This window comes from Phoenix dactylifera, chromosome 12 (genome assembly GCF_051530095.1).
Source record: "Phoenix dactylifera cultivar Ajwa chromosome 12, Ajwa_hap1_PhDact_Kaust_v1.1, whole genome shotgun sequence".
Classification (NCBI taxonomy): Eukaryota; Viridiplantae; Streptophyta; class Magnoliopsida; order Arecales; family Arecaceae; genus Phoenix; species Phoenix dactylifera.
Window position 1 is genome coordinate 9,298,897 of NC_143201.1, and position 27,773 is coordinate 9,326,669.

Genomic DNA, 27,773 nt, shown 5'->3' on the forward strand with positions numbered 1-27,773 from the left:
TTTAATTCTTTTAGCATGTACTGGATATTTTATTGATAAATACCTTAAAGCATGAATTGTTTTGGCTTGATTAACTTTTTAAGATATAATATTTGATATTTGACGCGTATTTGAATATGTTCTCATCAACTTTTTAAGGTATAATATTTGATACTTTATAGATATTACTTGGATGCTACTTGATGGACCAAGCGCGAACCAAGATCTAATCTGATTCTTCAATGGACGTGTATGGAACAAAACAGACCCGAAACCCAACAGGTATGGGTCGGTTTAGTAAAACCCGACCCGGCCCAGCGTCTATGGGCCAATTGGCGGGCTTTGAACTGTGAATCAACGGCCGATGGACAAGTGTCGTGGCGAAAGCGAGGGCTCCCTGCTGTCGATCAATCTGGTCCTCACGCCTTTCATCTCATCATCCATCCACATGCGAACGCCAACGAGCGCACGCAAGGCATCGTGGACGCGAGGCAAATATTCGCAACCCACCCTAGAGACGAGGTCCAGTTCCGCCGCATCGTCCAAAACCACACCCCAAGAAATCCCCCCTCCACTCGTATAATAATTCCCGAGGGTTTCCTTCGTCTCCTCCGCGTGGGCGCTATCGGGGCTTTGGTTCTAGAAGATCTGGTGGTGAACCGCCCTTTCCTTGGCCTCCTCCCTTCCTTCCCACGAATCCAGTCCACTTTTGCGCTGTACAAAGGCGGCAATTGCCATCATGTCTTCGGGAAATCAAGGTTTTGTGCAAAACCCCAGCCATTTCCTCTAGCGAATGCTTTCGTTTTCTTTTTCCTCTTATTTTTTATGGGAATTGAGGAATTTTTATTGATTTTCTCCGTCGGTTTACTCGATGGTACCTAGATTAGGTCTACGAAGTTACTCTCTTTTGTCTGTTTTGCTTTTTTTTTCTCTCTCTCTTTATAATTGTTGTTTTTAAATTTATATTCCTCATTTTGAGAGCTAATAATTCACGATTTATGGGGCATGGAGATTTTATCGTTTTCTTGAAGCGTAGACCATCAAAATTAAACTTAAAGATGAAATCGTATGTTATGGATAAAAAACAAAAAGAAATATGCATTGCATGAGTAGCTTAATCAAGTGGCAGTGAGAGTCAGAGACTGGTGATTTTCCTTGCAGACAAGACTGCATCTGACTGGAAGATGATAAAGGGACCGAGTGTTCAAGTTTATAGTCAAGATAGGTTATGTGTTTGAGCCCACAGGCGTTTTCATAATTGAATTCTAGTCTCATCTGGTGCTTTGGAAAATAGCTCCATGCTGTAATGCCATTCTCTTCATATGTCTTTTATTAGACATGGTCGGCGATATTCCATAATCCTTGCCTGTGTTATTTAGTTTAGGAAGTATAAAGGACACAATTTATGGTGCCATACGGGTAACAAAGGGCTGCCTAGTAGGTAGAGGTCAACATGGCCCCTAGGTAATAAGTTACAATCAATAAATTCAGGTATATTTTTAATGAAAAGCTTAAAAGGATAAATTCTAAAATAGCACAAATAAATCTAAGGAGAAATTTGAAAGAAATAGTTATAATCCAACAATTGAAAATTAATGCATCAAGTAAGATGCATTAATTGAGCAGTAGGTATCAACTTGGCAACGTCAAATAATAATTTATAAGTCAATCTCATCCTTGATAGTCAAATATGATGCGAAATTTTAATATGATGCCTAGGTGCCCCAGCATATGCAGGCTGTTTGGTTGGCTATCTTTTAAACAATGTTTTGCATAAATTATGCGTTGGAGATTATAGGAAGCAGCGAACTAGTCGGCTGTTTTGCTGGTCCAGATGAATATTGTTTGATGCTTAATCTGATTCAAGTTATGGGGAAAAGCATTTTGGTAGAGCAGAGGGAGATATTTTGGAGTTAGTTATGGAGAAAGAATTTATGGTTCAAAGCTTGAAGTGAAATATTTGGAACTTTGATGGGCCAAGTTTTGCTGTTTTGCTCCATACGTTTCATTTAGAGAACATGTTTTACTTGAATCTGAAACCTAGGCGCTGACATTCACCTGATAGGTTTTGGCACTCTTTGGTTATCATTAGTATACAACATAATTTTACAGTGAACCCCAAGACAACCCCAAACTTTACCTGTTGTTGTTAGGAATTTGGAGAACCACCTGCAAGATGTGGATAAGAGAGATGGAGTATTGCACCAGTGCTGCAATTTATAATTTGGGCAGTGCAGAATCAGATAGGAGCTGGGTATCAAAAATGTGCTCACAAAGTTCGGAGGTCCATGTGTGCTAATTTTGGCTTTACCTAGTTTGCTGTAATCAGTAACCTGGCCTCTCTATTTTGTCATGCACCTTACAAAACTTATGGATTAACTTAGCCTTTTGGAATTGCTAGTTGGTTGTGGGAACTATGTACTTTTATTTGAGGCTCGTTGGTTGTTGTTTGGTACAATCTTGTTTCTGCAACGCTCTTCAACCAAGAAGAAAGGGCAAAGATGAAACAACAAGCCTTTGGGTAGACTTTCCTAAACAATGTCATTGTTGAATTATCTCAATTTGTTCCTGTCTTAGTAAATTTTAAATTCTAATAAAATGTTTTCTTGTATATACCAAAACTTGTTTGCTGAGATTTTTTCTTCTCCATTTTGAGTTATTCTTTTCTTACTTCATTGTTGATTGTCTCCTTTGCCTCTTATATTCTTTCTTGTAACTTTGTCTTTGAATTCTATTTGACACAATACACTTCTCTAAGTGAAAAAAGAAAAAAAAGAAAATGAAGAAAGGTCCTTATCCTTGCTGTGGATAAGTCATATAGTTTGAAGAGTTTGATAAAATTTGTTAATTGTTATGGACAGATCACTTGATTTTGTATCATGAAGTAGAATGTTTGGTAAATGATTTTAACTTTTCCAATGTGATACTTCTTCCAGATGACAAATCTAGTTCATGCGAAAACAAAAGCTCCAAAACTGAAGCATCATCTGCCCAGCAACAGTCAGGACATAGGACTGCTTCAATACCAACTACTGGGTTCCCCACAAATCCTTTTGACTTCTCTTCTATGAGTAATCTGCTTAATGTAATTATATCTTACTAAACAAACTTTTGGTTGGACTAATTCTCATTAGACTACTTAGTCTGATATGTCAAATAATGTTTAGTGATGAAAGTTTTATACAGTCAGCTATATCTTTCTTCCTTGTTGGGGCATAATGGCAATTTATTTGCCATATACATGTTCTTGATCAGATCCTAGTTTAGATGTCTAGATGTTTTACTGAAATTAGTAATAAAAAAATATATGAAGTAATTAGGTGTAATGTGAACACTTCCTTTTCAGTTGCTATATTCATTTAATTTCAGTAGGGCATGTGACTAATATGGATAGTAAATTGGGTGAGAAAATAGAAGTGGAGGAAAGTAGTTGAGGTCCATAAGGGAAAAAAAGAGGTGGTCTGACGTAGGATGGCAATTTGGAGGGGGCATCGAGATGGGAGAGCGCAGAAGAGGAGAAGTCAGGGACAGCAATCGTTGGTAAAAAGGGAAGGACTGAAAGTGATCGCAACAAGAGAGAGAGAGAGAGAGAGTTGGGAGCAGGGCAACTCAAACTGCAATTAAGTGCTTCATTCTAATCATCAGTTTGGGGGTAGAATGGAGGGGAAAAAATCAAATTAGTACCACACAATTTCCAAAGTGTCTTCCAAAAGTAACTAACAAACTTAACATCTTTATCAAATACTATGGAACTAGGTAACCCATGCAGTTTGATATCATTTTATTAGTGTGAGGAGACACTAAGAATTATTTTAAATAGAAAACATAAATGCCTATGTATATGTGGGTTTTAGAATAGCCAATTATTTGTTAGAAATTTTATTTTTCTCTAAATCTCTTTGCATGTAATGTTGCAGTCAAAGTCGGCGGAACCGTCCTGAGCTGCCCGGTTTGGGGCGTCCCGAGTTGTACCGGCTGTGGATTGGAACAGTTCCGACGACGAAAACGAGACCGGCGCTGGAGGGGAAGAAGGTGAAGGAAAAAGTGGAAAAAAGAAAGCGGGGGAGGAAGAGGGAGAGGAAGGTCGAGACCGGTTGGCAGAGGCCGGGGAGCCGTTGCGTGAAGGAGGGAGCCGCATAAGAGGGGCTTGCTCTGGTTTTCTGTTTCATTTGAAACAGGGACCGAAGGGGCCCCTTTTATTTTTGGAGATTTTTGGTATGCCGACTTTTACTTAAAAATATCAAAAATAAAAGGGCCCCCTCTGGCCCCTATTTCATTCGAAATAGGGGACCAGAGCGGAGCCCTTCTTCTGCGGCTTTCCGACAGCTCTCCGGCCTCCGCCTCCTTCGCTTGGCGGCTCCCCGACCCTCTGCTGGCTCTTCATCGGCTTCCTCGCCCCCCCTTCTCTCTCTCTTTTTCTCTCTCATTCTTTCTCTCCTCTGTCTCTTCTACTCTGTCGGTACAGGCCCGACACGGTATGATGCAGGCCCGCACCGACTCGTGCTGCCGGGCAATCGGTACGGTGCTTGGTACCGGCTCCGCCGACCCTAGTTGGAGTGCTTTATAACTTATTTTGTAAACTCGAAGATCAAAGCTTGATCTAAATGAAATCCTTCCAAGACAGAAATCAATAATTGATTGATGTTGGCATCGACAATTCTTGGGTACAATAAATATGGCCTTGTAGGTTAAGATTCATCCTAATAGCACTAGTTTGTCATTGATTCTGAGTGAAGCTTAAAGGTTTTGGTTTTGGGGTTTTGGGCAAAACTTTGAACCTGATTAGAAGTAGATAGGAGTTTAACCTCATGAAATTTAAGAGAAAATTATCATCTTCTTACATAAAAGAATTCTTTTTGGAGTTTTTGATCGATATTGTTAGAAGAATAAAGAGAAATCTACGTCGAGGAGATCGAGTTTCCAACTTTATCAAGATCATTTATAAGACTCGAACTTGAATTTTGAAAAATAAGCTCAAATATTATGAACAAATTGTTGAGCTATATCTAATTGTAGTCTAATTTTGAAGCATAATAAATACACATCAAGCTTTTAGTTAAGAACACTAGCCTTGGTGCAATGGTAAAGTTTTTCTAGTATGACCTAGGTGTTAGGGGTTTGAAACAAAAAACAACCTCTCTGTACATGGGGATAAGGCTATGTCCATTGACCCTCCCTGAAGCCCATAGTGGGGGGAGTCTCGTGCATTGGGATGCCCTTTTTATCAAGCTTGAAATTGTGTGCATTTTTATTTTTGTGCATTTACTCTTTATGTATGCATGTAATGGTGTCAGATGATTAAATATATCAAATAATTGAAGAATATTTCGTACTTGATGTGTAACATGAATCTCTTAGCATTTTAGTTGGTTTTAGTATAATTTAAAGGCTTTGACAATTTCAGCCCTTTAGTTCGAAATAGTAAAACTATAAACAAGTGTATATTTCTTGGATCTTTTTTTTTTTTTATAGATTGAATTTTTCAAACTCAATTTAGAACAACCAACCTTCGCATATTTCACCAAAGATGTAGTCTAACGGAGGGTGGGTGGGAAGAGAAGAAAGTGGAGGTTAAGTAGGAAAAGGGAAAAGATTAAAAAAGTGAGATGGGGGGGGGGGGGGATGGAGAAATACTTAACTAAGCCTTAATCCTAAACTTGTTAGGGTCGGCTATGTGAATCCTTTTCCTCCATTTTGCTTGATTTAGGGTCATACTTTTTGTAATATGTTGAGATATTAAGTTCTTTCTTGCTACTTCCTTCTGTATGATTTTCAATCTCTCTTTTTTTCCTTCTAAGCATATCAATTCTTTTGATACTAGTACATTTCTACTTCTATGTTGTGCATGTCTAAACCGTTTAAGTGATCATTCTCTCTACTTGTTCTTAATTGGTACTACCTCCACCTTTTTATGAATAATTTCATTTTTTATTCTATTTTTTTATGTATTACCATATATCCATCTCAACATTCTCATTTCGCCTATATTCATCTTGTGCACATGTTGTTTTCTAGCTGTCCAATACAAGGTTGATTGTACTAGAATTGGGATTCATATCGATTGCTTGACGGTATGGTATCGTGCTGTGTGTTCTGGGTTGTACTGACAAAGGGAGAACTAGAGAGGGTGGGGGAGGGAGAACGAGGGAAAAAGAAAGAGGGAGGGAGAGAAATAGAGAGGGAGAGGGGGAGAGAGTGCTCGAAGGCTCTCATCTCATCCTCTGTCCGCCATATATAAGCGGTTGCCCTCGTTTTGAATGAAATAAGGGAGTGCCCTATTTATTTTTTTTTACGAATTTACAACTGAAGTTGGCAAATGGCTTTAATTTCACAAAAAATTGAGGGCATGCCCCTATTTCGTTCGAAACAGGGGTGATCTCTTGTAGACGGTGGATGGAGGATGAGATGATGGCTTTTGAGCCCTCTCTTGGCCTCTCTTTCTTTCCTCCTCTCTCTTCCTCTCCTCCCTCTCTCCCAATCCTTGTCCATCGCTCCCTCTCTCTTTTCCTCTCCTCCTTTTCCCCCTCTGTTGTCAATTTATCGAATCCCTTTTCCTCCCCCGTTGTCAATTTTTCGAATCAAGGGATGGAACTATGCCGGTCCGCCCTTGGATGGTTTGCTATGCCCCGAACCGGGCGGTACAACGTTCTTTGGTCCAACATTTTGGATAATAAGGTATAGCTGGTCGTATGGTTCTTGTATAAAATTTTTCTTTCCACTTCGTTGATATTATGATTACATAATATCTTAACTGCACTCCTCCAAAAGTGCAACTATAATATCTTTGTTGCACTTGTGGATAACATCGTCTTCATTATCCCCTTTTGAATAATCAAATGCTACATACCAAAAACAATCACTTTTGGGAACTTCATAATACCTAGTTTTCACTCTACCTTTATCTGTATTTCTAATTTTACTAAAATTGCATTCTGTGGATTCTGTCTTGGTCCTACTTAACCTAAAACTATTAGATTTTAATGCACTTATTCATAATTTCAACATATGGTCAATCCTAACCTTAGTTTCTTCCACTAAGATTTTATCAATTGCAAATAGCATACACCAAGGAATATCTTCTGAATATGCCTTGTAAACTCATTAAAAATTAGTGCAAAAAGGAAAGGATTTAGAGCAGATCTTTTGTATAAATCTATTGTGATTGGAAACTCACTGGTATTACTTCTAATAGTTTTCACACAGTAACCACTTTATCATACATGTCTTTAATCACATTAATATATCTAATGAAAATTCTTTCTTGTTTAATACTTACTATGTGACTCTTCTAGAGATTCTATCATATGCCTTCTCTAAATCAATAAATATCGTATGAATATCTTGTCTGTTTTTTCTATACTTCTCTATTTACGTTTGAAGGAGAAAAATAACTTCAATGGTCGACATTTGTAGCCTAAAATCAAATTAGTCCTCTGATATCTTTGTGTCACATCTTAAAGTTTCATAGTGTGACTTATGAATTTAATATGACAATATTTAGAATAATTTTGAATTTAGTCTTTATTCTTATAAATCGGTATTGTAGTGCTCTTCTTCTATTCGTCAGGCATCTTGTTGGCCTATAAAATTTTATTAGACAAATTAGTCTATCACGTTACTCTTATATCACCTAAATACTTTCAAATCTTAATATGGATTCTATCGGGTCCAACCACTTTTTCTATTTTATCGTTTTCATAGCCTTCTTTATCATAGATACTTTAATTTTACATATATACTTAACATTTTTATCCTCAATGGAACTTGTAAGACATTCTAAATCATCTATGACTTTCATTGACTAGCTTATCAAATAACTTCTACATCTTCTTTGATCTCGCGCTTCTTAGTAATAACTTTTTGATCTTCATCTTTGATGCATTTAATCCTTGTCATGTCTCTAGTTCTTCTTTCTCTTAGTCTTACAATTTTCTGGATATCTTTCTCCCCATCCCTAGATTCTAACTTGGGATATCTTTGTATGTGCCTTGAATCTAATCTCTTGTACCATCTTCTTAACTTACTTCTTAGTCACCTTATAGCTTTTACACACTTCTCTACATTTGGGTAGTTTTCTATATCATTCTCTTTAACCTTATCCGCCAATTGAATTTTCTTGTTCCATCATCAAGTTTTCTTACTAGATAGCTTCTTTTCCTTTGGTTCTTTTAATACCTTGGTAACCATTTTCCTAATGTTCTTAGCCATCTCTTCCCACATGATATTGATTTCCACATCTGGATTTCATTTAACTTTCTTCTACATTGTATCCTTAAAAATTATCTCTCCTTGCAAATTCCACCATCTAGTCCTTGGTTCCTCTTTTCTTTTGTCATTCTTTTTCATTTTTTAATGTGTATATCTAAAACCACCAATCTATTCTGGGTGGTTAAACTCTCATTTGGTATAACCTTACAATCTTTACACAAAACTCGATCAATTTGACTAGTGATGTGCACTTTTAAATTTTATCAAATGAGAGTTCTTTCTAAAGCATGTTTTAGCTACTACTAGGCCATATGCCATCATGATCTCTAAGATGGCATCTCCTTTCTCGTTTCTATCTCCGAAACTATAATTATCATGCACTTTTTCAAAACCTACACTATATTTCCCCACGTGCCCATTCATATCTCTTTCGATAAATAACTTTTTTCCACTAGGAATCTTTTGAATTAGTCAGTCTATTTTCTTCTAAAAGTGGTTGCCTTGTAGTATTGTCTAATCCTACTTGAGGAGTATTAGCATTAATGATGTTAATAGACTCATCTTCTAACCCCGATTTTATGAAGATTATATTATCTGCTACTCTCTTAATATTTAAATGTCATCTTTTGAACTCTTGTCTACAATAGTTCTTTATGTTTATTTCTATCTTTCCCTATAAGTAATATTTGTTATACCGGTTGGTATCGCACCGTACTGGTACCAAATCGGTATATTGTATCGGCCCATGCACCGACACTCGAGATGTTGAACCTTATCATGCCGTACCACATACTAACACTGAAATAGAATGGTATTAGTATGGGGTTTGGTACTGAGACTGCGAACCTTTTTTATGTGTATATAACATGTTTTACCAACTTTCTTTGCTTTTTCTCTTGTCTAAGTCTCTTGCAGGCAAACTATGTTAAGTCTCCTCCTAGCTATTGTGCATTTCTTCAATTTCTTTGTCATCAATCCTATATTCCAAGTTGCTAAATATATCTTACATTTATGGACTAACTTTTTTACCTCACATCTGTCTACCTACTTCTCACCACATTCGAGCATCGATATGGCACGTCTTATGGGAATACCCTAGTTAACCCTTGCCCACGTTTCAGTACACCTTGAGGTTTGATGTAGTGTGCCACTAGTAGGGAACACTCCAACGGTTTCCTCAGGAATCATCTTCATATGATGTGACTATAATTTTATATTAGCCGTTAACCTACTACAATGCTCGTTTATTTGGGCTTGGGACCAGGTATGTACGAAGCATAAGCAGAGTTGAATGGAGAAATATAGGATATAAAAGCAATGGGTAAAAGTGTTTTTTCTAGCTGAGTAGGATTTAGGTTGCATTTTTTGAGAGGGAAAGGGTTGCAGTTTATTTTTTCACTACTTTCTTTCATTCTTAATCGGAGGACTATCATTTGATGGCTAAGCTTTTATTCATAGGTTATTTTTCCTTTAAGCTTTTGTGGGCCCGATAGTGACTAGGAATGGAGTAAGTTATTGAGCTAATATGAACCCAATAATGTCCATACAAAAGATAAGGCTTCGATGAAAATGGTAAAAAGCAACTTATATGGTGTTGGAACCCTGAATCATCATTTGTAACCTGGCCTCCACATCTATTTAAAATTGGTTTGGCATTTTTTAGTGTATTTTAGTTGGAAATTAAATTGTTCGACGTATTATACAATTTTGATGGATCCTATTTATATTACTAATCATGATATTTTCACCATTTTAGCCTTACTCAAGAACCATGTGCATACTTGTCATTGATTTAGAAGGGAGGTGACTAGTAAGACATTTCAACTTGTTTTTACTCATTCTCTTTGCTCGATCATGCACTTAAATAATCATACAATCGGCTCTGTTTATCACCACTTATGATCTTCCATGAGGTGTGGTATTTATTCTGACTTTATGCTACTACTCAGTCATACAGATTGCAACATAAAAAATTACAGCATCATGCAATTTCACCCATCTAACTTAAATGAATAAAATAATAGATGGTACATATTATGTCTAATTAATAGTCATAGGCATGGTGGTAAATTGACTAGGCATCTTGTGACAACTTATGAGAAGGGAATGTGAGATAATTCCTCTGAATAATCTTTACATGCACTATTTTCGCAGTCTCTTGCTACTAAAATTTGACTGATAATTTTATTTGATTCTAATACAACCAACTTCAAAGCCTCCATATTAACTTGCTTATAATGAATGTAGGACCCAACTATAAAAGACATGGCAGAACAAATAGCAAAGGATCCTGTTTTTAATCAGATGGCCGAACAACTTCAAAAAAGTGTCCAAGGTGCAGGGCAAGATGGTCTTCCTCAGTTGGATCCGCAACAATATATTTCAACCATGCAACAGGTTATGCAAAATCCTCAGTTCATAACAATGGCTGAGCGGCTTGGAAATGCTTTAATGCAGGTAAAATGATATTTTCCGATATTGTATTTGTAATATGCATAGTCCTTCCAAATTTTGTTGTTTGAAGCATGCCTTTGGTCAAGTGGTTTTGACTCGTTCCTGTATACTAACAGGAGCCTGCTATGGCCTCCATGCTTGATAATTTGACTAATCCATCTCAAAAAGAACAACTTGAAGAACGACTAGCACACGTTAAGGATGACCCAACATTGAAGCCAATTCTTGATGAGATTGAGAATGGAGGTCCCACTGCAATGATGAAGTATCATATGCTAAGAACCACTGCAAATTTTCCTGGAAATATGTTTACAAAATTTTCATTAGTATTTGTTTGGAACAGGTATTGGAATGACCCTGAAGTTCTTCAAAAGCTTGGTCAAGCAATGGGCATTGGATCTTCAGGAGAGGCTGCAACTTCTACTGAGCTTTCTGGACCTGAAGAAGCAGAAGAAGAAGGTGGATATGAAGATGAATCTGTTGTCCATCATATGGCCAGTATTGGTGATGTCGAGGTATTTGAAAATTCGGTTTTCTTTTAAGTTGTATGGTCTTTCTAAATTTAGAAGACACCAAGGTTGATAGGCCCCCTATATTTCCTGAGATGCTAGGCACCAAAAAGGTGCCCCCCTGAAGAAAGCAAGGTGCAATTTTTAAAAAGGTTCAATAAATGTATTACTGATAGATAATATATGTATCTTAAAACAATGCAAGCGTTAGAAAATTAAGTTTTAACATCAAAACGCATAATTGTCTTGCATATAAAATATTGTGTTTCACATCTTTTAAAACAGCACCACAAGGTACCACTTCCCATATCATGTTTTTATACAAAAGTCAGCAAAAATAAACCACTAGACATTTTTTAGTAGTTTCAAAATTCAATCGTGATAGCAAGATACCACTTCTCAAAATATGTTTGATTTTTTTTAACAAAATATAACACAATGTAAATCATTGAACATCCTAGATTTGCCATTTATTTATAAGGACTCCAATAGACCAAAATAACCCAAAAAATAAAGCTCGAAAAGAATAAGAAAGTATGGGTAGTTAGAATATTGTTGAACATTGGGGAGACAGTTGCCCAAAGGCTCCTGCTTTGTCCTAGGCAGCTGCATTGCCTTGGTAAACTCGCCTCTACTTGGAACTATTGAGGAGCTCAGGAACTTCCACGCCAGGGCTTAAGTGCCTAGGCGAGGGCCCGGAGCATCTTTGGTAACATTGGAAGACACTAGTTAAAAGCTTGTAAAATAATGACGTATCAAGCTGGCACGCATAGGAATACGTTGAATTTTGGCAGATAGAGGTTTGGTCTCAACTAAATTTTTCTATCAAACATTGTAAAGTTAGTACCAGAATGTTGGATTCCTTTTGTAAAGGAAAAATATCCCGCAAAATCCGATAAAATCGGATGCCAGGTCAGAAAATCAGTTTTAAAATTTTATCTATTTATTTATAACAGGTATAAATAAATAACATAACTATATTATGTTTACCATACCTCGATCCCGCAGCGGAAGATGGTCAAGGTACTCAGGAACAGAATCTGGTACAGGGCCAAGTGCTGGATCAGATACTGGATCGGATGCTAGATCTGGTACTGGATCGGGAACTGGATCTGGAACTGGATCTGGTGCCGGATCTGGTACTGATGGATCTGGTGCTATGCGAGGCCCGGATGTACGGACCCTCTACTTCACACGCACGCCAAGAAATGCAGGAAGGTAGGATGATGTCTGTATAGTGCAAAAACCCTTTTGCAAATAAACCCCTGGAAGAAAAGAATTTCAAAAATTCTTTCTTCCCTTTTTCTTTTTCTTTCTTTTCCTCTTTCTTTTCGTTTCCTTTTTCTCTCTTTTACGGGCTACTCAAAAGATCATGAATCTCCCCTCTCCCCAGATAAAATCTCTAGCTCAGAATGAAGAGAAAGCTAGCCTATTTATAGGCAAAGACAAGGCTGAACCAGGGAAGAGAAAACGCCAAAAGGGAAGAGTAAACGCCAAACGTTTCATGATTTTATTGAATTTTTTGAACCGTTTGATTTCAATTAAATCAGTCTTATATTAAAGAGGTTTCAAAACCGAAGAGACACGTCTCTTCGGATCTTCAAATGGTAGCCGAAAGAGGGAAGATCAAGCGGCCTTCGATGTGTTCGGAAGAAGAAGAACGCGGTCCACGGGAGAAGGTTTGCAGAAAAAAATTGGTCCACTGGACCGAGGAAGAAACCAGAACCAAAAACGTGTCATTCAAATAGAGGGGCAAACAAGTAAATTTCCAAATCAAATTTGACTTTTCTTAAATGGGTTAATTCAAATGGGCTGAATCAAATGGGCTTGGGTCTATTATTGGTTCTAAACCAAATTGAAGACCAATTTGAAAGATTTTGGATCCGAAAAAATTCCACATGAATCTGATTCATGTGAACTCCAATTAGTTCAATTTTCAGATCAATCCGAGTCACACTTGGACTAGAATAAATATAGAATAAATTCTAATAAAATCATCATTAAGCCCAATTACATTCATTTGAATCCAATTCAAAAACAAACTCAACAAATGAGTCCAAATCAATTTCAATTACATTAATTGAAACTTGATTAAGCCAGAATACAGACATAATTAAATACACATCCATGAAATTCAGTATGTACCTCATGTTCAGTGCTAGCTGAACATAGACAAAACCAAATCTCAAATGACCCACAATTTAATTCTCAATTAAATTGGATCAAGTCCTTCCTACTTAACTTGACTTATGTACGTGACTCCGATAGGTTCGAACACTAAGCCGGTAGTACATGAACCACTCCATGCACTAATCGAGGTGACCATTTAGCAATGATACCCGATGTCCGGATAGGTCGAATATGCAAAGCAACATTCAAAAACCCATTCATATGGTTACCGCATAATTCATCCTTTTGACCAACGATGCTCAAGATGACCTAAAGTGAACTGTCACACTTTGGTCCGGTCATCCATATTGTATTTCAATTAATTAAATTCGAATGACCAATCACTTGGTTTACCCTGGCCAAGGTTTTACTAAATTGAAACACAGCGAAACATCAACTCCTATAATCTGGAGCGGTCAATCCCTTCTTGACTCATACACAGACTTCGCGAGTACTTGACTGCACCCAGCAACTTTTCAATATCTGAATTAGAAATTCAGATCGTTCAGTGCCAAAGTACAGTGAGTTGCTTGCAAGTCACCGTGATAGTCTCAGGTCTAAGGGATACTTATGCCCATATGCTTTGTGAGCTAACTCCTGACAGTGGAGTGCTCAACAGGTGAGTCACTGTTCAGCGACGATGTACTCCTACATCTCACCTATATGCCATACCAGTGTCTCCACACTCCTTGGTTAAGAGGACAACCAACTAAATGGCATACAACGACCTATACTTGACATAGCTATTGTCCAATTAATAGCTTGTCAATCGGTCGCGAACCAATTTAAGGACTAAATGATAAAACCTCCTTTATCCACTAAATTAGTCCTAAGGATTTCATCACAATACACAGGAGTTCCTATTTGAAGATGCAACACTTGTGATGAAAAGAATGCCAGAATAGATTTTATTATTCATTAAATAAAACATATACATTATTCTTACAATAAAAATTGGCTTTGGGACACAATTCCCAACAACTCCCACTTGAACTAAAGCCAATTTGTACAGTATCTAATATCCATCTTCGATTTGTGGTAATCGAACTCCTTTACAGAAAGGGCTTTAGTGAATGGGTCAGCTAGGTTCTCCTTTCCATCGATCTTTTGAAGATTGACGTCACCTCGTTCCACGATTTCTCGTACAAGGTGGTAGCGACGCAGAATGTGCTTGGTTCTATGGTGGGACTTAGGCTCCTTTGCTTGTGCAATGGCTCCAGTATTGTCACAATACAAAAGAACTGGACCGTTGATTGAGGGAGCAACACCAAGTTGATTTACAAACTTCTTGATCTAAACAGCTTCCTTTGCCGCATCTGATGCAGCAACATACTCTGCTTCGCATACAGAATCGGCTACTGAATGTTGCTTGGAACTTTTCCAGCAGACTGCTCCTCCATTCAGGGTAAACACAAATTCTGATATACTCTTACTGTCATCATGGTCTGACTGAAAACTAGAGTCTGTAAACCCCACAAGTTTTAAGTCAGATTCTCCATAGATTAACCATTGGTCCTTAGTATTTCTTAAATACTTAAGGATGGTTTTCACCACCTTCCAATGGTTCTCATCCGGATCAGATTGATACCTACTCGCTACTGCTAGTGAGTAAGCAACATCCGGTCTTGTACATGTCATGGCGTACATAATAGAATCTACTGCAGAAGCATATGGGATTCTACTCATACGCTCTCTTTCTTCGGAAGTTGTCGGACAATCTTTCTTAGAGAGAGAAATTCCTTGGCCTATCGGAAGATAGCCCTTTTTGGAATGCTCCATGTTGAACCGCTTCAACATAGTGTCGATGTGCGTGGATTGGGACAATCCAAGCAACCTCTTAGATCTATCTCTATAGATTTTCATCCCTAGCATGTAGGATGCTTCTCCCAGATCCTTCATGGAGAACTGTGATGACAGCCAGAGTTTCACATTTTGTAATGCAGGAATGTTATTTCCAATTAAGAGAATGTCATCCACATACAACACAAGAAATGTGATCACTGAACCGTTAACCCACTTGTAGACACAAGGTTCTTCTTCGTTCTTAACGAAGCCATATGTTTTGATAGTTTTATCGAAACGTATGTTCCAACTTCGAGAAGCTTGCTTAAGTCCATAAATGGACTTTTGTAGCTTGCATACTTTGGACTCGTCTATGGATGTGAAACCCTCAGGTTGTATCATATACACCTCTTCTTCCAGCTCTCCATTTAGAAAAGCTGTTTTCACATTCATTTGCCAGATTTCATAATCCGTATATGCTGCTATAGCTAGCATGATCCGAATAGATTTTAGCATTGCCACAGGGGAAAAAGTTTCGTCATAATCGATACCATAACGTTGACGATATTCCTTGGCAACCAGACGGGCTTTATAGGTCTCCACCTTTCTGTCTGCGCCTCTCTTTCTTTTGAAGATCCATTTGCATCCTATGGGTTTTATCCCTTCGGGTGGATCAACTAGTGTCCATACACTATTGATTTCCATGGACTCCATTTCGGATATCATGGCATTAAGCCACAACTCAGAGTCGGACCTCTGCATAGCATCCATATAGGTGATCGGATCCTCATTGTTCTCATCGAGCTCAATAGGATCCGCGTCATGGACCAAGAAACCGTAGTATCTATCCACTTGACGCGGTACTCTACCGGATCGCCTTAATGGTGCTTCTACATTGGGCTCCGGGTTTGATCTAATCAAAACCGATTCTGTGGGTTCAGTAGATTGTGTTAAATCTTCCACCTGCTGAACTTCACTAAGTTCAACCTTAGAGGCAACAATTCCTTCACCAAGGAATTCCTTTTCCAAAAATGTTGCCTTAAGTCCTACGAACACCTTTTGTTCATTAGGAAGGTAAAAGTAATAACCCCTAGTTTGCTTGGGGTACCCTACAAAATAACACTTATCGGACCTAGGACCCAGTTTGTCAGTTTGAGAACGTTTAACATAAGCCGGACATCCCCAAACCCTAAGGTATGAAAGTGTCGGCTTACGCCCAGTCCATATCTCATATGGAGTCTTCTCAACAGACTTACTTGGAACCTTATTTAGTATTATACACGCAGACTCTAAAGCATAACCCCAAAAAGATAGAGGCAGACTAGTAAACCCCATCATGGATCGAACCATGTCTAACAGAGTTCGATTCCTCCTTTCGGATACACCATTGTGCTGAGGTGTTCCTGGAGGGATCCATTGTGAGAGAATCCCATTCTCCTCTAGATAAGTCAAGAAATCACCGGAAAGGTATTCTCCTCCTCGGTCTGACCGAAGGATCTTAATACTCTTTCCAGTCTGTTTTTCTACTTCATTACGAAATTGTTTGAACATTTCAAATGATTCCGACTTATGCTTCATCAGATAGACATACCCATACCTGGATAGGTCATCTGTGAAGGTTATGAAGTAGGCATAACCACCTTTGGCACTTACGTTCATAGGTCCACATACATCAGTATGTATGAGGCCAAGAACATCGCTGGCTCGTTCACCCTTTCCAGAAAAAGGTGACTTGGTCATTTTACCCAGAAGACAGGATTCACAAGTTGGCAATGATTCACAATCATTGATTTCTAAAATGCCTTATTGGGCTAACCTGTTTATCCTGTTTTTGTTTATATGACCAAGCCGGCAATGCCATAAATAGGTTTCATTGACTTTATCTAATTTAGGGTGTTTATTAGATGTGTACATTACATTTACAGGCAATGATAGAGTATAAATGCCATATTTCATTTGTCCACTGAAAATTTTAGTATCATTCAAAATGATATCACAAAATCTTTCATTTATATAAAAGGTATAACCATTCTTGGCCAAAAAGCCTACAGAGATGACATTCATCAAGAATGCTGGACAAAAGTGACAATCATCTAACATAACTACTCCAGACTCAAAAAACAACTCAATGACTCCTAAAGCTAGGACTGGAACAGATCTTCCATCACCAACATTTAGGAATCGATCGCCGTTCTTGAATCTTCTACTTACTTGAAGTCCCTGCAAAGAATTGCAAATATTAATTGGACTTCCGGTATCCAATACCCAGGTAGTAGAATCATAAACAGAAAAATTACAAGGTGTTATCATATAATTACCTTGTGCAGCAACTGTTTGCTGCATTTTCTTCTTTGGCCTGTTTGGATCAAGGGACGCTAAATAAGCCGGACAGTTCCGCTTCCAGTGACCCTGCTTCTTGCAGAAGAAGCATTCTGCCTTATTCTGATCAGATTTCTGCTTCATAGTCTGTTTGGGCTTAGAAGCCCTAGCACGAACTTTATTTACCTTCTTTTTCTTTCCTTTCTTAAAGGAAGAACGACCTGCAGAAGTTCCACCCACCACATTCACCGACCCCTTAAAGAGTTGGTGATCCTTCTCATAGGTCTGCAGTAAACCTAGCAATCCATGATAGGATACTGCAGGTTTAGTCATTCTATAATGACTAAGGAAGGTCAGGTAGGATTTGGGAAGTGAGTTCAAAATAGCATCCTTGCCCAATTGCTCGTACAGAGGAAAACCAAATTTACTCAGGAGATCAATTTTCTCGACCATGTACAATACATGTTCTGTGATTGATTCCCCTTCCCTCATGCGGGCATTGAAAATCGCACAGGAGGTCTTATGACGTTCGACATCATCAGGTGTCCCGAAAGACTCTTTCAACATTTGAAATATTTCTACAGGCTGTGCTTCTTCGAATTTACGACTAAATTCGTCATTCATCGAAGCCCTCATGATGCAGCGTACGGTAGTGCGATCATTAAGCCACTTCTGATAAGCGTCTCTGATTGCACGTGGTGCATTTGCTGCAGGTTCCTCAGGTGCTAGATCCAATATCACATATAGGATCCGCTCGTGCTCTAATACAATTTTCAACTTCCGATACCAGCTATCGAAGTTAGGTCCATTAAGTTTATCGTTGTCTAAGAGTGTTCGGAGGGACAAAGAGTTAGCCATATCTGAAAGGAAAAAACCAGAGCTAATTAGTATATGATTTATTTTAATTCTAAAGACTTGGACTTCAGTCTAAAGATTTCTCCCACTATTTTAGTCAAATTTTTAGCCTCTACCTTTAATTCGAGGAATTACTTTAATTCCTTAGCGGGTACTAGAATCCACATGGACTGTATACAGGCCCGAGGAAAGCTCGGCCAACCCATATGCATCTAAGGGTAGGTACATTACCAATTATTTCTCTAAATAATTTCTAGTATTTTATTTTGCCCCAGGTGGTAATCAGTAGGCGGAGGCCTCCACTGAAAATCCTGGTCAGATCCAACCATTAATGAACTAACTCGATGACACTACCTAATGTATGATCAGGCCCGAGGAAAGCTCGGCCAACCTAATCACAATCAGATAGCTCAAAGAGCTATCATATAATGAAGGATAATTCCAATATTCAGATGAACACCAGACGGAAGCGTCCTGCATGTCCAACTGAAATACTGGACCAATTATCATCCATTTTAATGGGAGGCTATGACCTAGTTATCTATATAACTATATCATTTTAAGGACCTAATAATTTAGAGGATTTTAGAGAGACCGATAATTCTATATCCTCCCACTGACTGCACTGAGTCATATAGAGGACATAGAATTTCATTGGTCTATGGACATCTAAATCAGTCATACTGATTTCCTTATTGACATGGGTGAGTACCAAGTCTCAAGATATCTAAATCAAAGCTTGAACGACCACATTGGCCAGGTAAGAGAGATCACGGGAGGGTTCCGCCATTAACCGTCTTTCCTAGACACCAACAGAGTTGGCCAGGAAAGAGGTAGCCCCAATTAATAACCGTAGATCCAACTTGCCTTAGACACCAAATGGTATGTCAAGTTGATTTAGATAGTCATTGAGAACTCAGGCTCGACCACTGAGCCACAATCAGATCCAATTGAAGTGTTTGGACATGATCAACTAAACTATTGAGTTTGATCAAATTAGAAAAATGAATTTAGTCTAATACAACTATTGATTCCAATTCAATTCTAACATTAGGTCTAACCTAATCAACTAATCTGATTGTGCTAACCCATGCCCCAAAACCTATGTTCAAATTTAAATTTTAATTCGAATTTCAAATTTTAAATTTTAAATCTTTATTTGAAATTCAAATTTTAAATTTTAAATTCAACATTTAATTCTTTATTAAATGTATTATGATCATGGATTCAAGGTGTCAATTTATTCCAAATATAAACAATTTATATTTAAACTTTGTAGTCATAATAAATTTAAAACTGAAATTTCATAAACATCAATTATGCATAATTTCACAAAAATAAACTATTTATTTTATGATACAAATTAATCTCAATTTTGTGCTAGGACAACCTTTTCACTATAAGGGGTTAACCTTATAGCAGGACAATCTTATAATTCAGCACAAGATTGATATTTTATCAATAAATCTGGATCTAATCTAAATTTAAAAATTAAATCATGCATAATTCTAGATATTATAGGCCAATTCCATCGGCCAACCTGGCTCTGATACCAATTAAAGGAAAAATATCCCGCAAAATCCGATAAAAATTGGATGCCAGGTCAGAAAATCAGTTTTAAAATTTTATCTATTTATTTATAACAGGTATAAATAAATAACATAACTATATTATGTTTACCATACCTCGATCCCGCAGCGGAAGATGGTCAAGGTACTCAGGAACAGAATCTGGTACAGGGCCAAGTGCTGGATCAGATACTGGATCGGATGCTAGATCTGGTACTGGATCGGGAACTGGATCTGGAACTAGATCTGGTGCCGGATCTGGTACTGATGGATCTGGTGCTATGCGAGGCCCGGATGTACGGACCCTCTACTTCACACGCACGCCAAGAAATGCAGGAAGGTAGGATGATGTCTGTATAGTGCAAAAACCCTTTTGCAAATAAACCCCTGGAAGAAAAGAATTTCAAAAATTCTTTCTTCCCTTTTTCTTTTTCTTTCTTTTCCTCTTTCTTCCCGTTTCCTTTTTCTCTCTTTTACAGGCTACTCAAAAGATCATGAATCTCCCCTCTCCCCAGATAAAATCTCTAGCTCAGAATGAAGAGAAAGCTAGCCTATTTATAGGCAAAGACAAGGCTGAACCAGGGAAGAGAAAACGCCAAAAGGGAAGAGTGAACGCCAAACGTTTCATGATTTTATTGAATTTTTTGAACCGTTTGATTTCAATTAAATCAGTCCTATATTAAAGAGGTTTCAAAACCGAAGAGACACGTCTCTTCGGATCTTCAAATGGTAGCCGAAAGAGGGAAGATCAAGCGGCCTTCGATGTGTTCGGAAGAAGAAGAAGAACGCGGTCCACGGGAGAAGGTTTGCAGAAAAAAATTGGTCCACTGGACCGAGGAAGAAACCAGAACCAAAAACGTGTCATTCAAATAGAGGGGCAAACAAGTAAATTTCCAAATCAAATTTGACTTTTCTTAAATGGGTTAATTCAAATGGGCTGAATCAAATGGGCTTGGGTCCATTATTGGTTCTAAACCAAATTGAAGACCAATTTGAAAGATTTTGGATCTGAAAAAATTCCACATGAATCTGATTCATGTGAACTCCAATTAGTTCAATTTTCAGATCAATCCGAGTCACACTTGGACTAGAATAAATATGGAATAAATTCTAATAAAATCATCATTAAGCCCAATTACATTCATTTGAATCCAATTCAAAAACAAACTCAACAAATGAGTCCAAATCAATTTCAATTACATTAATTGAAACTTGATTAAGCCAGAATACAGACATAATTAAATACACATCCATGAAATTCAGTATGTACCTCATGTTCAGTGCTAGTTGAACATAGACAAAACCAAATCTCAAATGACCCATAATTTAATTCTCAATTAAATTGGATCAAGTCCTTCCTACTTAACTTGACTTATGTGCGTGACTCCGATAGGTTCGAACACTAAGCCGGTAGTACATGAACCACTCCATGCACTAATCGAGGTGACCATCTAGCAATGATACTCGATGTCCGAATAGGTCGAATATGCAAAGCAACATTCAAAAACCCATTCATATGGTTACCGCATAATTCATCCTTTTGACTAACGATGCTCAAGATGACCTAAAGTGAACTGTCACACTTTGGTTCGGTCATCCATATTGTATTTCAATTAATTAAATTCGAGTGACCAATCACTTGGTTTACCCTGGACAAGGTTTTACTAAATTGAAACACAGCGAAACATCAACTCCTATAATCTGGAGCGGTCAATCCCTTCTTGACTCATACACAGACTTCGCGAGTACTTGACTGCACCCAGCAACTTTTCAATATCTGAATTAGAAATTCAGATCGTTCAGTGCCAAAGTACAGTGAGTTGCTTGCAAGTCACCGTGATAGTCTCAGGTCTAAGGGATACTTATGCCCATATGCTTTGTGAGCTAACTCCTGACAGTGGAGTGCTCAACAGGTGAGTCACTGTTCAGCGACGATGTACTCCTACATCTCACCTATATGCCATACCAGTGTCTCCACACTCCTTACCAACCAACTAAATGGCATACAACGACCTATACTTGACATAGCTATTGTCCAATTAATAGCTTGTCAATCGGTCGCGAACCAATTTAAGGACTAAATGATAAAACCTCCTTTATCCACTAAATTAGTCCTAAGGACTCATCACAATACACAGGAGTTCCTATTTGAAGATGCAACACTTGTGATGAAAAGAATGCCAGAATAGATTTTATTATTCATTAAATAAAACATATACATTATTCTTACAATAAAAATTGGCTTTGGGACACAATTCCCAACATTTTGGATACTATCAACTTGATTTATCTGTGAATTCTTAGTTCTTTGACCTCTTCTCCTTGTTTTCCTTCTACGTATTTGCAATGTTTTAGAGCCAAAATGCACGACCCCCCATCTAGAATAAGAACTGATTTTCCCTCCGCCATATTCTGCATTGCCTAACATGCAAAACCAAGGTTGTATCCATATTGGGGATAAATTACTTCAAGTTTTCATTAGCAATAAATATGTTAGTCATGATCTTCTAAATCATTATTTGAAATAAGAAGTTTTGGCCTAAAGATGCGGCAAATCATGTAAGTTGTTCATAAAGATTCTGTCATGCATTTTGGCGCCATAATGTAAGCATGTTATTTATGCTTCAGAGAAACTTAAATCCATCTCCTAGTAAATAACATTGTAAATGTTGTATATCATGACCACCAACAAGCCCTCAAATTTGATAGCCTCTCCTGTTTTTGGACTCAAATCCTATCAACAAGTTTCTATCCCAAGCAGTCGTACATGAGGAGAAAGGGAGGGAGGGAGGGATTTTGTGATGTTTCTTATCCCTATGTAACTCTGTCTATGTATCTCTAGTTCTTTGGTGCCAAAGTGCATGATTTAGGGGACGGAGGGAGGTTGCATCCATTTAATTTTTTTTACAGCTTTTTTCTTGGGTGACCTCTCTCTTAACCATGGGTAACTTCATGTCAATGTGTCTCTGTTATTTGGTGTCAAAATTCATGATTTAGGGGAGGAGGGAGCATCCCACTCAATTTTATTACAGATTTTGTGATATATCACTTTATTACCTATGTAGCTTATGTCTTTCTCTGGTTCTTTGGTGACAAAAATATGCAATCTCCATACAAATTGGTAATGTCCATTGCATCAAGCAATGACAAGGGCAAAAATGTTTCACTAACAATTGTTTATGGCAATATACTTTTCACAATTGAAAAAGCAATGATCCATTAAGTATTTTCCTTGCACCTGGATGTTTATGTCATGATGAACCCTTCTTTCTTAATTTTATTTATTTATTTATTTTTGGGGGAGCATGCCAATCGTATATATAAATTATCATTTATGTTAGTTATTGGGAATTATATGTGGGTAAATGCTTTTTTTTTACATTTATTTATTTTGATCCTGTCTTCTTTGGTTTTTTGTGAAAAAATTAATGTTTATGCCTGTTTGCTGATATATTTATGCATATCTGACATGCATAAATTTGTGTTCTTACTTTTTATCTGTAAGTCCTGCTATTTTTTCTATATTTTCCTTTATTATTCTAAATTAACATTGGATTTTAGCTCATAATGGCACAGCTCATTTTCTGGCTCATTTATCTTTAATGAATTAAAATATGCTTTAGTGTTCTGTTCTGTGCATTATTCTTGAGTATATACTTGTGTCCTGTATAGGGCTTGAAGAAAGCCTTGGACAATGGTGCAGACAAGGATGAAGAAGACTCCGAGGGAAGAAGAGCTTTGCATTTTGCATGTGGTTATGGTGAGGTATGATGGATATTCTTGATATTTTTTACCTTATCAGACTAGTACTTCCTAGAAGGAAAAAGCTATGGGGTCCAAACCAGTTACAGACAGCCTGCCAATCTGCTGGTGCCCTATGAATGGCCAAACCTCCTGTCAGTAACACATATCCCCCATGAGTTGATCAATATCCTCTTGCTGCATCTGTTTGGAACCAGTTTGATAACCGGTTTGGGAGCCTGTAGCATAACTCTTCCTAGATTTTTTTTTCCGTTCCTGGTTCTCATTTTTATTAGTGATTCTAATTTTGGTGTAATGTCCCTTTTGTTTATGTTTCATGCTTGAGTTATCATTGTTCTCAGTTAGATTCGTTATCTTGCTGGCATATTATTTTCAGACACATTGCTAGGCTTGTTCTTCCCTTTAACTTTTAGATTCTTCTAACTCTTCTGAATTAAGAACAATTGTAGGAAAGAATTATTGGAACCCTAAAACCAAATCTTGAAACCACTAGATTACGAAAACATATGCACGATATTGGGCTTAAAGGTATAGAGGAATTTTGTTGATGAGTTACATTTGTCTTCGTATCCACATGGATATATGCTGTAAAAGGAAGCTTCTGCTATGACTTAATAATCTGGCATATAAATGAAACGCACTCTGCGGACTCCTATGAGATCTGTCTCTTGATTAGTGTGTGCATATGTCCATGCAGGTGCATGCAGTCATGTCAGCCCATGCGTGTGCATGAAACAAGGCTTAATTTATGACAATAATCTGGCATCTAAATATGCTCTGTTGATTTATATGAGACTGTCCCTTGATTTGCGTGTGTGCGTGCATGCATGTGTGAGACAAGGCTTCTTATATGACTTAATAATCTGGCATATAAATGACAATACACTCAGTTGATTTCTTTGAACAGTGTTGGTCAGCTAGTTATAGATGGAATTTTATATGTTGACTATTTGACTATTGATTTTGAATAATAAATTTGATCTATGTTTTTACATCTGTGATTCTATTTATTCACCTGTATTGGTGTCACTCAAAGAGGGTGGTGAAGTTAACATCTCATTTGTGTACCTAACACTTCTAATATCTAGGCAATGTAATGACATAGTGCTTTGTAACTTAAATTATGCATAAAATGTTAGGGTATCATTTCCTGTTTTAGGGATCATCCAAAGTTTATCCATCTTTGGTGTCTCTTAGTTGATTCAACTAGATACGCCTCATCGATCACAGGAGGAATGGGTTATACAAGCATTTATGTGAAATCATGGGATTATCAAGAAAGGATACATAAAGGAAAGAGTTAGTTAGGATCAGATAATCTATTTTAATATTAAAAGAAAACTCCCCCAGTGTCTCTGTTCATGAAGCACATTTGTGCATATCCAATTTTTGGGTTCCCAAACTACACTGTTGCACATTCATGCATTCCCCCACACACATGTTTTGAGCGCTACATCTCACTCACAGTTTCTGGCTGTTAACCACAAGGTAAAGGATTCAAACCCTTCCTAAAATGTTTATTATTTATTGTTTTTAATCTTTTTCCTTTTTTAAAAAGCATGTGCCACAATCTTGTGAGGGAAAAGCAGAACAGTGTAATTTCCTCCAAGGTGGTCCCAACTCAGAATTAATGAACTGAAAATAAAGGGATTGGCAAATAAAGGATATTCATCATTTTCGAAGATCGGTCATGTTGACAATCCATCGAGGCTTTTAATTTTTATTCCCCTTTTGTTTCACGGATGGGGCATATTTTTTGAGCCAATTTTGGGCTTTCGGGTGCAATATTGCAGAGTAAGAGGACTATATATAACCAATTCAGCTGGTATAAACAATGGTAAATGGTGAGTTTCCATTCCCCGTGCCAATTGAACAATAACATTGTCACTTAGAGGGTTCAAATTTGAGGGTTGCCCCATTCCGCTGGCCCCGGTGCGGTTTTGTCGAAAAAAGAGTCGGAGAATGTAAAAATTAAGCATTTTTGATTGATTTATGATTGAATAATAAACATCTAAAAATGTCGGAGAATAAGATGCAAGTGTCGGAGGTCTCCTAGGAAACATGTCGGAGTTCCGCCGAAAGAAAAATCTGTAAAGCCGAGCGGAAATCTGAGATTCTCCACTGCCCTATACCAGGACTGAATATAGGGCGGCGGAGAACCCACTCAAATTCAAGAAAAAACTACTCTGTGCATTAACATAAATACGGCAGTAAGAAGAGGCAATATCATTTTTGATAAATTGATATGTGCATCGGAATACTTTAACACTTTAAATAAGCGTTAGTCGACCTCCGGAGGACAACAATTTGCTTTTCCAACTGTCGATTCTCTTTTTCATTTTCTCCAATAGAGGAAGGCAATGTCAATCTAAGTGGTACACTTGAAGGTATGGTGGACTCTATCCTCAACTAGGTGAGCTTCAAAGGTTTTTAACTTATTAATAATTGATAAAGAATAATCACTAGATGAACTGAGTATTAGGTGTTGATTTTTTTTCCTTGTCCATCTGCAGAATGAGTCAAATTGTCATTGAGGAAGAAAGTATTGCAATTCCGATTGTAGATACTTTGTACTTTCTTCCCTTCATATTTGTTGTCTTTGTTCCTGAACCTATTAGTTGCATCATGTGAGCTCGCTGAGGCTGTTGTATTTCGGTAGTTGCTTAGAAAGATTTCTCTTAGGTGAAAAGATCCATGCGACTGAATTCATTGCTCAAAACCTAACTGATGCCCTTCATCAGAAAGCAGTATAGTTCTCCAAGTTCTAATCTATATTGAACCTTGCAATCTTAGATCTGAAATCTTGAGTCACTTAATTATTGGTGCCCTTTTGGCTTCTTTAAAGCCAATTTACCAGGACCATAGTTATTTGCATCCAATTCACATTTTTAAGAGCAAAGGAAGGGAACCCTTTTAGGTCTACTAAGAAAGAGGAGAAGAGTTTCGTTGAAGTGGGGCAGTGGGATGGGGAAGCTGCTATATCAATACAAAAGAACTGCAAGTCTAGGAGGGAAGCCAGCTTCTCCCAAACAGAAGTTTTTTTTTAACTTGTGGAGAGGATGGACTAGTCCTAAATAGAAGCATAGAATGGAGAATCATATTCTCAGGAGGATTTTTTTTTTTTTTGGTTTAGAAAACACTATCACGCATCTTTTCTTTTTCTTGGGCAGTATTGTGCCTGTAAACTTGGTTTTTGCATTTCAGGTGAAGTGCGCTCAGGTGTTGCTTGAGGGGGGAGCCACAGTGGATGCACTGGACAAAAATAAAAATACGGCGCTTCATTATGCTGCTGGTTATGGGCGCAAGGAGTGTGTGGCTCTTCTATTGGAACATGGTGCAGCTGTGTAAGTAAAACAGTAGTGTACTTACCTTCATTTCCTGATAATTATTGTTTACTTTCGAGTTCATCTGGTGCAGCACCCTGCAAAATTTGGATGGGAAGACACCAATTGATGTTGCCAAGCTGAATAACCAGGAGGAGGTGCTGAAACTACTCGAGAAGGATGCATTTCTATGAAGGGTTATACTTCAAATCTTGTTTTGGGGGGGGGGGGGGGCAACGGCCTGTCTTGGCATCTCCCCTAGTTTGTTTCTCTTCTTTGTGGGTGGTTAGTTGGGGTCAGTCGAACAAGTTTCATTTCTGTGAGTAAATTATCAACTCTTTTGATGGATCAGGGGATGGATCTTCCATTAGTGATCTTATGCTGTGCTGTCGTATTGAATAGTATTCATTTCTGGGGGAAGTGAGCCATGCTTAATAATGTGTTGTTTCAAGTTTGTCAGCTTATTTTGGTATGTGCTTGAGTTTATGTAACTGAACGTGAAAGGATGATGCATGTGAGGTACGAATCCTCTTATAATACTTGTGAAGTAATTTGCATTTGGTGAATAATTCATACATTAATCTAGGTATCATGTAAATTTATCTTTGAACTGCACGCTAGCATTTTTAATGTGCATCTCACTTGCCTTGAGGTGATGGAAGCCTGGGGAATGCGCTCACGGGGTTTGCAGATCATTGTGCATCTGATCCGTAGACCGAATGGCTGCAATATGATTTTTTTAGATAAGCTGTGATATATGATTTTTCAGTTACTCGTAATGTAATGTATCATATAATACAACCTGGAAAACTCAGACTGGGTTTGAACAGGCATCTTGGACTGGA

At 37.7% G+C, this 27,773-nt stretch overlaps 1 protein-coding gene across 5 annotated transcripts; it reads left to right on the forward strand.

Annotated features, from left to right (window-relative positions):
* The first annotated feature begins 421 nt into the window (after window positions 1–421).
* On the forward strand, window positions 422–27,467 carry LOC103696354 (ankyrin repeat domain-containing protein 2B-like). 5 transcript variants are annotated; one of them, XM_008777952.6, is made up of 8 exons: window positions 422–737; window positions 2,916–3,064; window positions 10,435–10,644; window positions 10,758–10,906; window positions 10,985–11,156; window positions 23,516–23,608; window positions 26,810–26,949; window positions 27,023–27,467. In XM_008777952.6, exons 1-8 carry the CDS (start codon window positions 719–721, stop codon window positions 27,120–27,122), a joined length of 1,032 nt encoding a protein of 343 aa, XP_008776174.2. In that variant the 5' UTR covers window positions 422–718; the 3' UTR covers window positions 27,123–27,467. The 5 variants fall into 5 exon arrangements, with proteins under 5 accessions (XP_008776174.2, XP_088564390.1, XP_038985791.1 ...); XM_088708263.2 differs by lacking the exon at window positions 2,916–3,064 and adding an exon at window positions 3,897–4,011 and having other exon boundaries at window positions 499–737; XM_088708264.1 differs by lacking the exon at window positions 27,023–27,467 and having other exon boundaries at window positions 446–737; window positions 26,810–26,953.
* Window positions 27,468–27,773: the final 306 nt, after the last annotated feature.